At 42.6% G+C, this 14,809-nt stretch overlaps 1 protein-coding gene across 2 annotated transcripts in view; it reads right to left on the bottom strand.

Moving 5' to 3' along the window:
- The window catches only part of mogs (mannosyl-oligosaccharide glucosidase), a 68,746-nt gene that overhangs the window by 32,856 nt on the left and 21,081 nt on the right, over positions 1 to 14,809 (bottom strand). For both annotated transcript variants that reach the window (XM_073041989.1, XM_073041990.1), the window contains exon 3: positions 6,822 to 7,042. In XM_073041989.1, coding sequence (XP_072898090.1) covers positions 6,822 to 7,042 — 221 coding nt within the window. The remainder of the gene's footprint in view (positions 1 to 6,821; positions 7,043 to 14,809) is intronic.

Here is a 14,809-nt window from a genome sequence, read left to right on the forward strand (position 1 = left end):
TAGGGGTGTATTATAGACCACCTAATTGGGAGCGAGAATTGGAGGAGCAAATTTGTAAGGAGATAGCAGATATTTGTAGTAAGCACAGGGTTGTGATTGTGGGAGATTGTGATGGACGGACGGGAGCACTTCGGGTCCAGTGATCACAATACCATTAGTTTCAATATAATTATGGAGAGGGATAGGACTGGACCCACCGTTGAGATTTTTGATTGGAGAAAGGCTAACTTTGAGAAGATGCAAAAGGATTTAGAAGGAGTGGATTGGGATAATTTGTTTTATGGGAAGGATGTAATAGAGAAATGGAGGTCATTTAAAGGTGACATTTTGAGGGTACAGAATCTTTATGTTCCTGTTAGGTTGAAAGGAAAAGTTAAAAGTTTGAGAGAGCCATGGTTTTCAAGGGATATTGGAAACTTGGTTCAGAAAAAGAGGGAGATCTACAATAAATAGAGGCAGCATGGAGTAAATGAGGTGCTTGAGGAATATAAAGAATGTAAAAAGAATCTTAAGAAAGAAATTAGAAAAGCTAAAAGAAGATACGAGGTTGCTTTGGCAAGTAAGGTGAAAATAAATCTGAAGGGTTTCTACAGTTATATTAATAGCAAAAGGATAGTGAGGGATAAAATTGGTCCCTTAGAGAATCAGAGTGGACAGCTATGTGTGGAGCCGAAAAAGATGGGGGAGATTTTGAACAATTTCTTTTCTTCAGTATTCACTAAGGAGAAGGATATTAAATTGTGTAAGGTAAGGGAAACAAGTAGGGAAGTCATAGAAACTATGACAATTAAAGAGGAGGAAGTACTAGCACTTTTAAGGAATATAAAAGTGGATAAATCTCCAGGTCCTGACAGAATATTCCCTAGGACTGAGGAAAGTTGGTGTAGAAATAACAGGGGCTCTGACAGAAATATTTCAAATGTCATTAGAAATGGGGATGGTGCCAGAGGATTGGCATATTGCTCATGTGGTTCTATTGTTTAAAAAGGTTCTAAGAGTAAACCTAGCAATTATAGGCCTGTCAGTTTGACGTCAGTGGTGGGTAAATTAATGGAAAGTATTCTTAGAGATGGTATATATAATTATCTGGATAGACAGGGTCTGATTAGGAAAAGTCAGCATGGATTTGTGTGTGGAAGGTCATGTTTGACAAATCTTACTGAAGAGGTTACGAGGAAAGTTGACGAGGGTAAAGCAGTCGATGTTGTCTATATGGACTTCAGTCAGGCCTTTGACAAGGTTCCGCATGGAAGGTAAGTTAGGAAGGTTCAATCGTTATTTAAAACAATGAGGGGGATAGATTGAGTTGACGTGGATAGGCTTTTTCCATTGAGAGTAGGGGAGATTCAAACAAGAGGACATGATTTGAGAATTAGGGGGCAAAAGTTTAAGGGTAACACGAGGGGAAATTTCTTTACTCAGAGAGTGGTAGCTGTGTGCAATGAGCTTCCAGTAGAAGTGGTAGAGGCAGGTTCGGTATTGTCATTTCAAGTAAAATTGGATAGGTATATGGACAGGAAAGGAATGGAGGGTTATGGGCTGAGTGCGGGCCAGTGGGACTAGGTGAGTGTAAGCGTCGGCACGGACTAGAAGGGCCGAGATGGCCTGTTTCCATGCTGTAATTGTCATATGGTTAACATTGCATTTGCCTTCTTTACCACAGATTCACTCTATAAATTAACCTTCTGGGAGTTTTGCATGCAGCTCCGATATTTGAACCTTCTCTCCATTTAGAAAATAGTCTGCACTAACAACAAAATGCAACATTGTATATTTCCCAACACTGTATTAACTCTGCTACTTTTTTGTCATTTTTTCCAACTTGTCAAAGTTCTGCAGCAATCATATTGCTTCCTCAGCACTATCTCTCCCCTCCACCTATCTTCATATCATCTACAAACTTTGCCACAAAGCCATCAATTCCATTATCTAAATCATTGACAAACAATATGAAAAGTAGCGGTCCCAATACTGACCCGAAGAACACCACTAGTCACTGACAACCACCCACAAAAGGCCCCCTTTATTCCGACTCACTGCCTCCTGCCTGTCAGCCATTCCTTGATCCATGCCAGTACCTTTCCTGTTACGCCACAGGATTTTATCTTGTTAAGCAGCCTCATTTCAACCTGTCTCTGAATGTGAACAAATCAAAAGACATGGTTGTTGACTTCAGGAGGGCACGGAGCGACCACTCCCCATTGAACATCGACAGCTCCTCAGTAGAGATCGTTAAGAGCACCAAATTTCTTGGTGTTCACCTGGCAGAGAATCTCACCTGGTCCCTCAACACCAGCTCCATAGCAAAGAAAGCCCAGCAACATCTCTACTTTCTGCGAAGGCTGAGTAAAGTCCATCTCCCACCCCCCATCCTCATCACATTCTACAGGGGTTGTATTGAGAGCATCCTGAGCAGCTGCATCACTGCCTGGTTTGGAAATTGCACCATCTCGGATCGCAAGACCCTGCAGCGGATAGTGAGGTCAGCTAAGAAGATCATCAGGGTCTCTCTTCCTGCTATTACAGACATTTACACTACACGCTGCATCTGCAAAGCAAACAGCATTATGAAGGACCCCACGCACCCCTCATACAAACTCCTCTCCCTCCTGCCATCTGGGAAAAGGCACCGAAGCATTTGGGATCTTACGACCAGACTATGTAACAGTTTGTTCCCCCAGGTCATCAGACTCCTCAATACCCAGAGCCTGGACTGATACCAACTTACTGCCCTCTACTGTGCCTATTGTCTTATTATTTATTGTAATGCCTGCACTGTTTTGTGCACTTTATGCAGTCCTGGGTGGGTCTGTAGTCTAGTGTAGTTTTTTGTGTGTGTTGTTTTTACGTAGTTCAGTGTAGTTTTTGTACTGTTTCATGTAGCACCATAGTCCTGAAAAACGTCTCGTTTTTACTGTGTACCGTACCAGCAGTTATGGTCAAAATGACAATAAAAAGTGACTTGACTTGACTCGTCATTTGTGACACCATATCAAGCACCTTCTGAAAATCCAAGTAAATGACATCCACTGCCTCTCCTCTGTCTACCCTGCTTGTTACTTCCTCGAAGAACTCCAACAGATTTGTCAGGCAAGATTTCACATTTATAGATGTTATGAATGTACCACAGCTCTGAGGGGCCGAAGGGTGCGGGACCAGCCCCCTCCTTCCGGAGAATCGCAAGATCGCGATTAATTCGGGTCTTGGACCCAGGAAATGAGAGACAATGCAACGGATTTGACCATTATTCTTAGAGACACCTGTGTGAATTGCAACTCTATAGTACGTGCCAGCTATCAGGGACATGGACACCTCGGGCAATGTGGGGTGGGGATTGTATCACCCTACCTTGATTGACATTTACAAATCTGCCAGTCATGATAAAAAGGAGACTGCAGGAGGCAGTACCCCAGCGACGCACCAGAAGGAGAGACCATCGCTCATCGCTCCCGTGAGGATGGGAAGCTGTTCGGGAGCCATGTGTGATTCGGTTCCCCTAGCTTGGGGAACGAGTGGCTGATAACCCCGAAAAAGACTTCGAAATGACAACGGGGAACCCATGTTCCCGATTCAACGAGTTGAGTCCAAAAGGCTGGCAAGTCTATTTTCTCTCTCCAACACGTGAGACCCCAGCGGTCCCCGAAAGGCTAAAAGCCTGTATGAACTTCCGAGACTTTGATATTTCCATCGGACAATAGTTTTACTCCTAGACAAACGATAGAGCTACTTCTTATTGTTGATTATTACTATACCCGCGCTTTAGATTGAGTATTGACGACGTATATTATCTGAATGTTTGTATTAACCTTACTTTTGTGCCCCTTTATAAATAAAAACGTTTTAAAAATAGTACCATCAGACTTCAGTGGACCTCTCTATCTTTGCTGGTAAGTGACCCAGTTACGGGGTTCGTAACAAGAAACCATACTGATTTTGACTTATTTTATCATTAGTCTCCAAGTACCCTGAAACCTCATCCTTAATAATAGACTCCAACACTTTCCAAACCACTGAGGTCAGGCTAACTGGCTTATAAATTCTTTCTTTTGTCTTCCTCCCTTCTTAAAGAGTGGAGACACATTTACAATTTTCCAGTCCTCCAGGACCATGCCAGAATCAAGTGATTCTTGAAAGATCATGACCAGTGCATCTGTTATCTCTTCAGCAACCTCTCTCAGGACTTTGGGATGTAGTCCATCTGGTGCAGGTGACTTATCCACCCTTCAGTTTGCCTAGCACTTTTTCCTTTGTAATAGCAATGGCACTCATTCCTGTTCCCTGACACTCATGGACCTCTGGCACATTGCCAGTGTCTTCCACAGTGAAGATTGATGTAAAGTACCTATTAAGTTCATCAGCCGTTTCTTCATCCCCCAGTACTACCTTACGAGTATCATTTTCCAGTGGTCCAATATCAACTCTCACCTCCCTTTTACTCTTTATATAACTCAGAAAACTTTTAGTATCCTGCTTTATACTATTGGCTAGATTGCCCCCATAGTTCACCTCTTTCCTTCTTATAGCTTTTTAGTTACCTTCTGTTGGATTTTAAAAGCTTCCCAATCATCCGGCTTCCCACTCACTTTTGCTACCTTATTTGCCCTTTCCTTGGCTTTTATGCAGTCCTTAACTTCCTTCGTCAGCTGTGGTTGTCTACCCCTGCCATTTGAGAACTCTGTGGGACATATCTATCCTGCACCTTGTGAACTATTCCCAGAAACTTCAGTCATCTCTGCTCTGCCGTCATCCCCGCCAGTATCCTCCTCCAATCCACCTGGACAAGCTGCTCTCTCATGCCTCTGTAATTCTTTCTATTTCATTGTGATACTGATACATCTGACTTATGCTTCTCCCTCTTAAATTGCAGTATTATTATCACAATCATATTGTTATCACTGCCTCCTAAGGATTCATTTACATTAAATTTCCTAATAAGATCTGGGTTATTACACAACACCCAATCTAAGATAGAATTATGATTACAGTTTCGTAAATGTTCTTCCACTCAAATGTTAAGTCATCTGGCCAGGTCATGCCCTAATACCAGGTCCAGTATGGCCCCCTCCATTACTTTGACTATTCCCATACAGTATGAAGAAATCTCTTTGACATACCTCATAAATTCCAATCCCAACTAATCCTCTTGTGCTAAGGAGGTCCCAATCTAAATTGAGGAACAGTAAACTACCACCTACAAGAACTGTTGTTTTGTACCTTTCCCTAATCTGCTGGCATATCTGTGATCAATGTGCCAGTAGCTTTTGAGGGGGAGGGATGGTTAGGATTGCACTTCCTATTTTTGAGTTCAACCCATATTGTGGATGAGACCTCCATTATGTCCCCTTCTGAGTGCAGCTGTGATTTTGTCCCTGATTCATTTTGCAGCTCCTTCCCCTTTTTAACTTATTTCTCTATCATTTCCTGGAATAATAAACATCTCTCTCTCTCAACTAAGCCCCTGTAATGGACACATCATTGTTCCATGCTCTAAGTTTATCTCTCTTATCCTTAATTCTCCTTGCATTTAAATAAGCACCCTTGCTCTAATGTCTACTACTTTGCTCCTGCCTGTCAAGAACATAAGAAATAGGAGCAGCAGTAGGCCATCTGGCCGTCAAGCCTGCTTCACCATACAATAAGATCATGGCTGATCTGGCCATGGCCCCATCTCTACCTACCTGCCTTTTCCCCATGATCCTTAATTCCCCTACTATGCAAAAATCTATCCAACCTTGTCTTAAATATGTTTACTGAGGTAGCCTCCAATACTGCATTGGGCAGAGAATTCTACAGATTCACTACTCTCTGGGAAAAGCAGTTCCTCTTCATCTCCATCTTAAATCTACTCCCCCGAGTTTTGAGGCTATATCCCCTAGTTTTGGTCTCATCTATCAAAGGAAACAACTTTATCTAGTCTCTATCTTATCTAGTCCTTTCATAATTTTATCTACTTCTATAAGATCCCCTCATTCTTCTGAATTCCAGTGAGTACAATCCCAGATGACTCAATCTCTCCTCATAGTCTAACCCCCTCATCTCTGGAATCAACCTGGTGAACCTCCTCTGCACCATCTCCACTGCCAGTATTTCATTCCTCAAGTAAGGAGACCAGAACTGTATGCAATACTCCAGGTGCAGCCTCATCAGTATCCTGTATAGTTGCAGCATAACCTCCCTGCTCTTAATTTCAATCCCTCTAGCAATGAAGGCCAACATCCCATTTACCTTCTGATGGCCTGCTGCACCTGCAAACCTGCACTTTACTCAATCACTTCACTTTACTTTCTGACCCCGTTCTCTGGCTCCCACTCAATTTTGTATCAATTTTCAGTCTCCCATCTACATCACTGCTGCTTAGATCTCATTCTCAGCCAATTAAGCTTAAACTCTCTTGAGTAGTACAAGCCCATTTGCCTGCCAAGATATTGGACCTCTCCAGCTCAGGTGCACACTGCCCTCTGGTACAGGTCACCTGTGTCCCAGAAGAGATCAAAAATCTTATTCCCTGCCTCCCGAACTAACTCTTCAGGCACACATTCATGTGGTACTGGTGACTTCATGACTTTGACTGAAAGATCACATTTGCAGAGAGATGATGCGAAGAAATGACTGCAAATGAAATCAGGAAAAATGATCTGAATAGATGTAGTGCTTTACGTGGCTTGTAGACAAGACAGTTGAGGAACAATACATGTGGAAGAGTACTTCGGTGTGGAGTTTCTATTTTTAATGAAACTTTCTCAGTATGATGTTTCAGTGCAGATAGATTATCACATGAATAATAAAAGTAAGATTTAGATTTCTTTATACAATGAACACACCTGTGGTTTGGCAGTAATTCTCCAAGTCCAATCACCACCATGTTGCCCACCAAGACGTTTCACAAACTCAGTTGTTAAAATGAAATCATTCTCCTTAATTTCCTGCACCCCAAAGTTGATGCCATCATGCATTAGCCAGCCATAGCTGGGCAGCCGATCACCCTGTTCACATGTATGGCGCAAGTTCACCTCTGCCTTGAACTGCTGGAGCCACATCAATCCTAAAATCACAAACAAGTTCACATTAGATCAATTATAAACAAAGGCAGTTTTTTAATTTAGTATACAATGTGGAGTAATAGGCCTTTCTGGCCCTTTGAGCCACAGTGCCTCAGCAACCCCACAACCCCTATTAACCCTAAGCTAATCATGTCACGGGACCATTTACAATGCTCAATTAACCTACCCGGTACAGTGGGAGGAAACTGGAACACCCACACATTCCATAGGGAGCAGCACAATGATTCACACAGAACGGCATGGGAATTGCAGTCTCAACTCCAGAACAGCCTGGGAAGTAATAGCGTCACGCTGCTGCTATGCTACAGTGGCATCCATTAGTGTTGATCTGAGTGTCCTTGTACATAACTACTGAAAGTTAACATGCAGGCACATGGGGAATTAAGGCGGCAAACATTATGCTTGAGTTTTGTAGTCATAGAGATATATAGCACAGAAACAGGCCCTTCCGCCCTACCTGTAGGTCCATCATGACCAAGGTACCTACCTAAGCTAACCCATGGAATGTGACTGTGTTTGACCCATTTGACTGTGTTTGGCCAAAATTCCTCTAAACCTTTCTTACCCATGCATCTTTCAAATGTCTCATAAATGTTATATTCTATCTCTACCACTTCTTCTGGCAGTTTGTTCCAAACACCCACCATCCTCTGTGTGAAGTAGTTGTTCCTCAGGTTCCCTTTAAATCTTTCCCTTATCATTCCAAACCTATGTCTCCAGTTAGGGATTCCCCAACTCTGGGAAAACACTGTAACAATCCCTTACATCTATTGCTCTATAAGGTCACCCCTCAGTCTCCTTCACTCCAGGAAGACAGTGCCAGCCTATCTATAAAACCATAATTTATTCCCTTCAATCCCAACAACACACGCAAAACACTGGAGGAACTCAGCAGGTCACGTCAGCAACATTTTTGAAAATTTTTTTGCATCCTCCCTAGTTTAATCACATCCTTCCTTTAGTATAGTAACCTGAGCTGCAGAGTGCAGTTCCATCAACATTTTGTACATCCATAATAGAACACTACAGCAAACTACAGGCCCTTCAGCCCACCATTATATGCCAACATTTTAACCAACTCTACAATCAATCCAACCCTTCCCTCCCCTCACATTAGACCTCGAGGTCTTGCTTTACAGCTTTCTACCTAGCTCCCTATATTCTCCCTTCAAGACCTCAGTCCTGTTCCTACCTATGTCATTAGAACTAATATGTACCATGACTTCTGGCTGTTCAGAATGCCGTGGATGTGATCTGAGACGTTCCTGACTCTGGCACCTGAGGGGCAACATGCCATCTGGATGTCTCTTTCACACCCGCAAAATCTCCTGCCTGCTCTAAGTAATGAATGTCTTATCACCACTGCTCTCCTCTCCTCCCACCCTCAGTCCCAGAGACCTGGTCGCCACAGCTTCCCCCTCATAGGTTGATCCACACCCCCCACTCCCCGAAACAGTATCCATTAGACCATAAGATATAGGAGCAACAGAATTAGTCCATTTGGCCCATCAAGTCTGCTCCACCATTTCATCATGCAGATCCAGTTTCCTCTCAGCTCAAATCTCTCGCCTTCTCCCCATATCCTTCAAGCACTGACTAATTAAGATTCTCTCACACTCTGCCTTAAATATACCCAATGACTTGGCCTCCACAGCCACCTGTGGCAACAAATTCCATAGGTACATCACTCTCTGGATAAATAAATTCCTCCACATTTCCGTTCTAAATGGACATCCCTCTGTTCTGAGGTTGTGTCCTCTGGACTCTACCATCATTGGAAGCATCCTCTCCACATCCACTCTATTGAGGCCTTTCAACATTCCATAGGTTTCATTGCGAGTTTGGAACTTCATTGAGTACAGACCCAGAGCCATTGAATGATCCTCGTGTGACAAGCCTTTCAATAACAGAACCATTTGTGAACCTCCTATGAACCCTCTGTAGTTTCAGCACATTCTCTCTTAGATAAATGTCCCAAAACTACTCACAATACTCTATAAGTGTGGTCTGACCAATGCCTTATAAAGCCTTAACATTACTTCCTTGCTTTTATATTCTAGTCCTCTTGAAATTAACACTAACATTGCATTTGCCTTCCTCATCACTCTCAACCTGCAAGCTAGCCTTGAGGGTATCATGCACAGTGACTTCCAAGTCCATTTACACCTCAGTTTTCTGCATTTTCTCTCTATTTAGAAAAGTCAACCCTATTTCTTCTACCAAAGTGCATGACCATACACTTCCCGACACTGTATTCCATTTGCCACTTCTATGCCCATTCTCCTAAACTGACCCTCCACCTATCTTCATATTGCCTGCAAACTTTGCAACAAAACCATCAATTCCAAAATCCAAATCATTGACGTGTAATGTAAAAAGAACTGATCCCAACACAGGCCCCTATGGAACACCACTAGTCACTGGCATCAACCAGAAAAGGTTCCCTTTATTCACACTCTTTCCCTCCTGCCGATCCACCACTGCTCTATCCATGCTAGAATCTTTCCTGTAATACCATGAGTTCATAGCATGTTAAGCAGCCTTATGTGTGGCACCTTATCCAAGGCCTTCTGAAAATCCAAGTACACAACATTAACCGATTCTCTTTTGTCTATGCTGCTTATTATTTCTTCAAAAAATTCCAACAAATTTGTCAGGCAAGATTTTCCCTTGAGGAAACCATGCTAACTATGGCCCATTTTATCATGTGCCTCCAGTACTCTGAAACCACATTCTTAACAATTGACTTCAACATAAGAAATAGGAGGAGTAGGTCATCCGAACCATTGAGCAACACCACCATTCAATAAGATCATGGCTGATAAGACCATGGACTCATCTCCATCCACTTGACTTTTCCCCATAACCTTAATTCCCCTACTATGCAAAAATCTATCCAACTTTGCCTTAAATATATTTACTAAAGTAGCCCCCACTGCTTCATTGGGCAGAGCATTCCAGATTCACCACTCTTTGGGAAAAGCAGTTCCTCCTCATCTGCATCCTAAATTAACTCCCCCAAATCTTCAGGCTATGTCACCTAGTTTACTCTCACATACCAGTGGAAACAACTTTCCTATAAGATATAGGAGCAGAAGTAGGCCATTCGGCCAATTGAGTTTGCTCTACCATTCAATCATGAGCTGATCAAATTCTTCCAGTCATCCCCACTCCCCTGCCTTCTCTCCATACCCTTTGATGTCCAATACAACCGCCAGGAGTAAAATATGTTAAAGTGCCGGGGTTAGGACTCAATGTATTTAAGTAAACTACTTAAGAACTTTTTAAAAGCTATATTAATGCTTTTTGAGAGGGTGATTTTAGATGCATATCATATTTTTACTGAGTTAAGTATTGTATGTAATTAGTTTTGCTACAATAAGTGTATGGGACATTGGAAAAAATGTTGAATTTCCCCATGGGGATGAATAAAGTATCTATCTATGTATCTATCTATCTAATCAAGAACCTATCTCTACCTTAAATACAACAAATGACTTGGCCTCCACAGCCGCTCATGGTATCAAATTCCACAGATTTACTGCCCTCTGACTAAAGAAATTTCTCCACATCTCAGTTCTAAATGGACGTCCTTCAATCCTAAAGATGTGCCCTCTTGTCCTAGACTTCCCTACCGGGGAAATAACTTTGCCATATCTAATCTGCTCAGGCCTTTTACCATATATAACCATATAACAATCACAGCACGGAAACAGGCCATTCCGGCCCTCCTAGTCCGTGCCGAACTCTTAATCTCACCTAGTCCCACCTACCCGCACTCAGCCCATAACCCTCCACTCCTTTCCTGTCCATATACCTATCCAATTTTACCTTAAATGACACAACTGAACTGGCCTCTACTACTTCTACAGGAAGCTCATTCCACACAGCTATCACTCTCTGAGTAAAGAAATACCCCCTCGTGTTTCCCTTAAACTTTTGCCCCCTAACTCTCAAATCATGTCCTCTCATTTGAATCTCCCCTACTCTCAATGGAAACAGCCTATTCACGTCAACTCTATCTATCCCTCTCAACATTTTAAATACCTCGATCAAATCCCCCCTCAACCTTCTACGCTCCAATGAACAGAGACCTAACTTGTTCAACCTTTCTCTGTAACTTAAGTGCTGAAACCCAGGTAACATCCTAGTAAATCGTCTCTGCACTCTCTCTAATTTATTGATATCTTTCCTATAATTCGGTGACCAGAACTGTACACAATATTCCAAATTTGGCCTTACCAATGCCTTGTACAATTTTAACATTACATCCCAACTTCTGTACTCAATGCTCTGATTTATAAAGGCCAGCGTTCCAAAAGCCTTCTTCACCACCCTATCTACATGAGACTCCACCTTCAGGGAACTATGCACTGTTATTCCTAGATCTCTCTGTTCCACTGCATTCCTCAATGCCCTACCATTTACCCTGTATGTTCTATTTGGATTATTCCTGCCAAAATGTAGAACCTCACACTTCTCAGCATTAAACTCCATCTGCCAACGTTCAGCCCATTCTTCTAACCGGCATAAATCTCCCTGCAAGCTTTGAAAACCCACCTCATTATCCACAACACCTCCTACCTTAGTATCATCAGCATACTTACTAATCCAATTTACCACCCCATCATCCAGATCATTTATGTATATTACAAACAACATTGGGCCCAAAACAGATCCCTGAGGCACCCCGCTAGTCACTGGCCTCCATCCCGATAAACAATTATCCACCACTACTCTCTGGCATCTCCCATCTAGCCACTGTTGAATCCATTTTATTACTCCAGCATTAATACCTAACGACTGAACCTTCTTAACTAACCTTCCATGTGGAACTTTGTCAAAGGCCTTGCTGAAGTCCATATAGACTACATCCACTGCCTTACCCTCGTCAACATTCCTCGTAACTACTTCAAAAAATTCAATACGGTTTGTCAAACATGACCTTCCACGCACAAATCCATGCTGGCTACTCCTAATCAGATCCTGTCTATCCAGATAATTATAAATACTATCTCTAAGAATACTTTCCATTAAGTTACCCACCACTGATGTCAAACTGACAGGTCTATAATTGCCAGGCTTACTTCTAGAACCCTTTTTAAACAATGGAACCACATGAGCAATACGCCAATCCTCCGGCACAATCCCCGTTTCTAATGACATCTGAAAGATCTCCGTCAGAGCTCCTGCTATCTCTACACAAACTTCCCTCAAGGTCCTGGGGAATATCCGGTCAGGACCCGGAGATTTATCCACTTTTAAATTTCTTAAAAGCGCCAGTACTTCCACCTCTTTAATTGTCATAGGTTCCATAACTTCCTTACTTGTTTCCCACACCTTACACCATTCAATATCCTTCTCCTTAGTGAATACCGAAGAGAAGAAATCGTTCAAAATCTCTCCCATCTCCCTCGGCTCCACACATAGCTGACCACCCTGATTCTCTAAGGGACCAATTTTATCCCTCACTATCCTCTTGCTTTTAATATAACTGTAGAAGCCTTTCGGATTTACTTCCACCTTATTTGCCAAACCAAACTCGTAACTTCTTTTAGCTTTTCTAATCTCTTTCTTAAGTTTCCTTTTACATTCTTTATATTCCTCGAGCAATTCCTTTACTCCATGCTGCCTATATCTATTGTAGACATCCCTCTTTTTTCGAACCAAGTTTCTAATATCCCTTGAAAACCATGGCGCTTTCAAACCTTTAACATTTCCTTTCAACCGAACAGGAACATAAAGATCCTGTACCCTCATAATTTCACCCTTAAATGACCTCCATTTCTCTATTACATCCTTCCCATAAAACAACTTGACCCAATCCACTCTCTCTAAATCCCTGCGCATCTCCTCAAAGTTAGCCTTTCTCCAATCAAAAATCTCAACTCTAGGTCCAGTCCTGTCCTTCTCCATAATTATATTGAAGCTAATGCTATTGTGATCACTGGACCCGAAGTGCTCCCCAACACATACATCTGTCAGCTGACCTATCGCATTCCCTAACAGGAGATCCAACACTGCCCCATCTCTAGTCGGTACTTCTATGTATTGTTGCAAAAAGCTATCCTGCACACATTTCACAAACTCTAAACCATCCAGCCCTTTTACAGAATGAGCTTCCCAATCTATGTGTGGAAAATTAAAATCTCCCACAATCACCACCTTGTGTTTACTACAAATATCTGCTATCTCCTTACACATTTGCTCTTCCAACTCACGCTCCCCATTAGGTGGCCTATAATACACTCCTATCAGTGTTACTACACCTTTCCCATTCCTCAATTCCACCCAAATAGCCTCCCTAGAGGAGCTCTGTAATCTATCCTTCCGAAGCACCGCCATAAGATTTTCTCGGACAAGCAATGCAACACCTCCTCCTCTGGCCCCTCCTACTCTATCACACCTGAAGCAACTAAATCCAGGAATATTTAGTTGCCAATCACACCCTTCCTGCAACCATGTTTCACTAATAGCTACAACATCATAATTCCAGGTATCAATCCACACTTTAAGCTCATCCACCTTTCTTACAATGCTCCTAGCATTAAAATAGATACATTTAAGATTTTAACATTTGGAATATTTCTATGAAGAAGAAAAATAGCCCTTAAGTCGGCAGTGGAGTTATCGGGGCACCGTCATGACGGTGTTTCCGTATCAAGCTATTCTTGCTTTTATGAGGTCGAGTTGCTAGCTCGACGCTCAACCTGACTTGGATTCCAACTCGAGAACCTTCGCTCCAGAGTCCGGTGCTGATATTATTGTGCCACCAAGTGGGACAATGTTTCTGTGAGACCCCCCCCCCCCCCCATTCTCCTGAACTCCAGGTATACAGCTCAAGAGCTGCTAGATGCTCCTCATACGGTAACCCTTTCATTCCTGGAATCATTCTCATTAATCTTCTCTGAACGCTCTCCCTCTAATGAAGAGACTGGGGAAGAGGCGGTTGGCTCACAAATAGAGAAAGCTTGGAGACAGTGTGTGAGGGAGGATAGGCAGGTGATAGAGAAGGGATGTGCTCAGACCGATAGTTTGAGATGTGTCTATTTTAACACAATGAGTATAGTGAACAAAGCGGATGAGCTTAGAGCGTGGATCAGTACTTGGAGCTATGATGTGGTGGCCATTACAGAGACTTGGATGGCTCAGGGACAGGAATGGTTACTTCAAGTGCCAGGTTTTAGATTTTTCAGAAAGGACAGAAAGGGAGGCAAAAGAGGTGGGGGCATGGCACTGTGGATCAGAGATAGTATCACAGCTGCAGAAAAGGTGGCATCATGCAGGGATTGTCTACGGAGTCTATGTGGGTGGAAGTTAGGAACAGGAAGGGGTCAATAACTCTACTGGGTGTTTTTTATAGGCAATAGAACAGGGACATCGAGGAGCAGATAGGGAAACAGATCCTGGAAAGGTGTAATAATAACAGAGTTGTCATGATTGGAGATTTTAATTTCCCCATTTTTGATTGGCATCTCCCTAGAGCAAGGGGTTTAGATGGGGTTGAGTTTGCTAGGTGGTTCTGAAGGAGGTGACATTGGGGATTGTGGAGGCATTGGAAATGATCTTCCAGGAATCAATAGACTCTGGCATGGTTCCAGAGGACTGGAAGGTCGCAAATGTAGTTCCGCTGTTTAAGAAAGGAGGGAGGCAGCAAAAAAAAAATTACAGACCTATTAGTCTGACATCGGTAGTTGTAAAGTTATTGGAGTCGATCCTCCAAGGACGAGGTTATGAAATACCTTGAG

The sequence above is a fragment of the Hemitrygon akajei genome, chromosome 4 (assembly GCF_048418815.1).
Source record: "Hemitrygon akajei chromosome 4, sHemAka1.3, whole genome shotgun sequence".
Lineage (NCBI taxonomy): Eukaryota > Metazoa > Chordata > Chondrichthyes > Myliobatiformes > Dasyatidae > Hemitrygon > Hemitrygon akajei.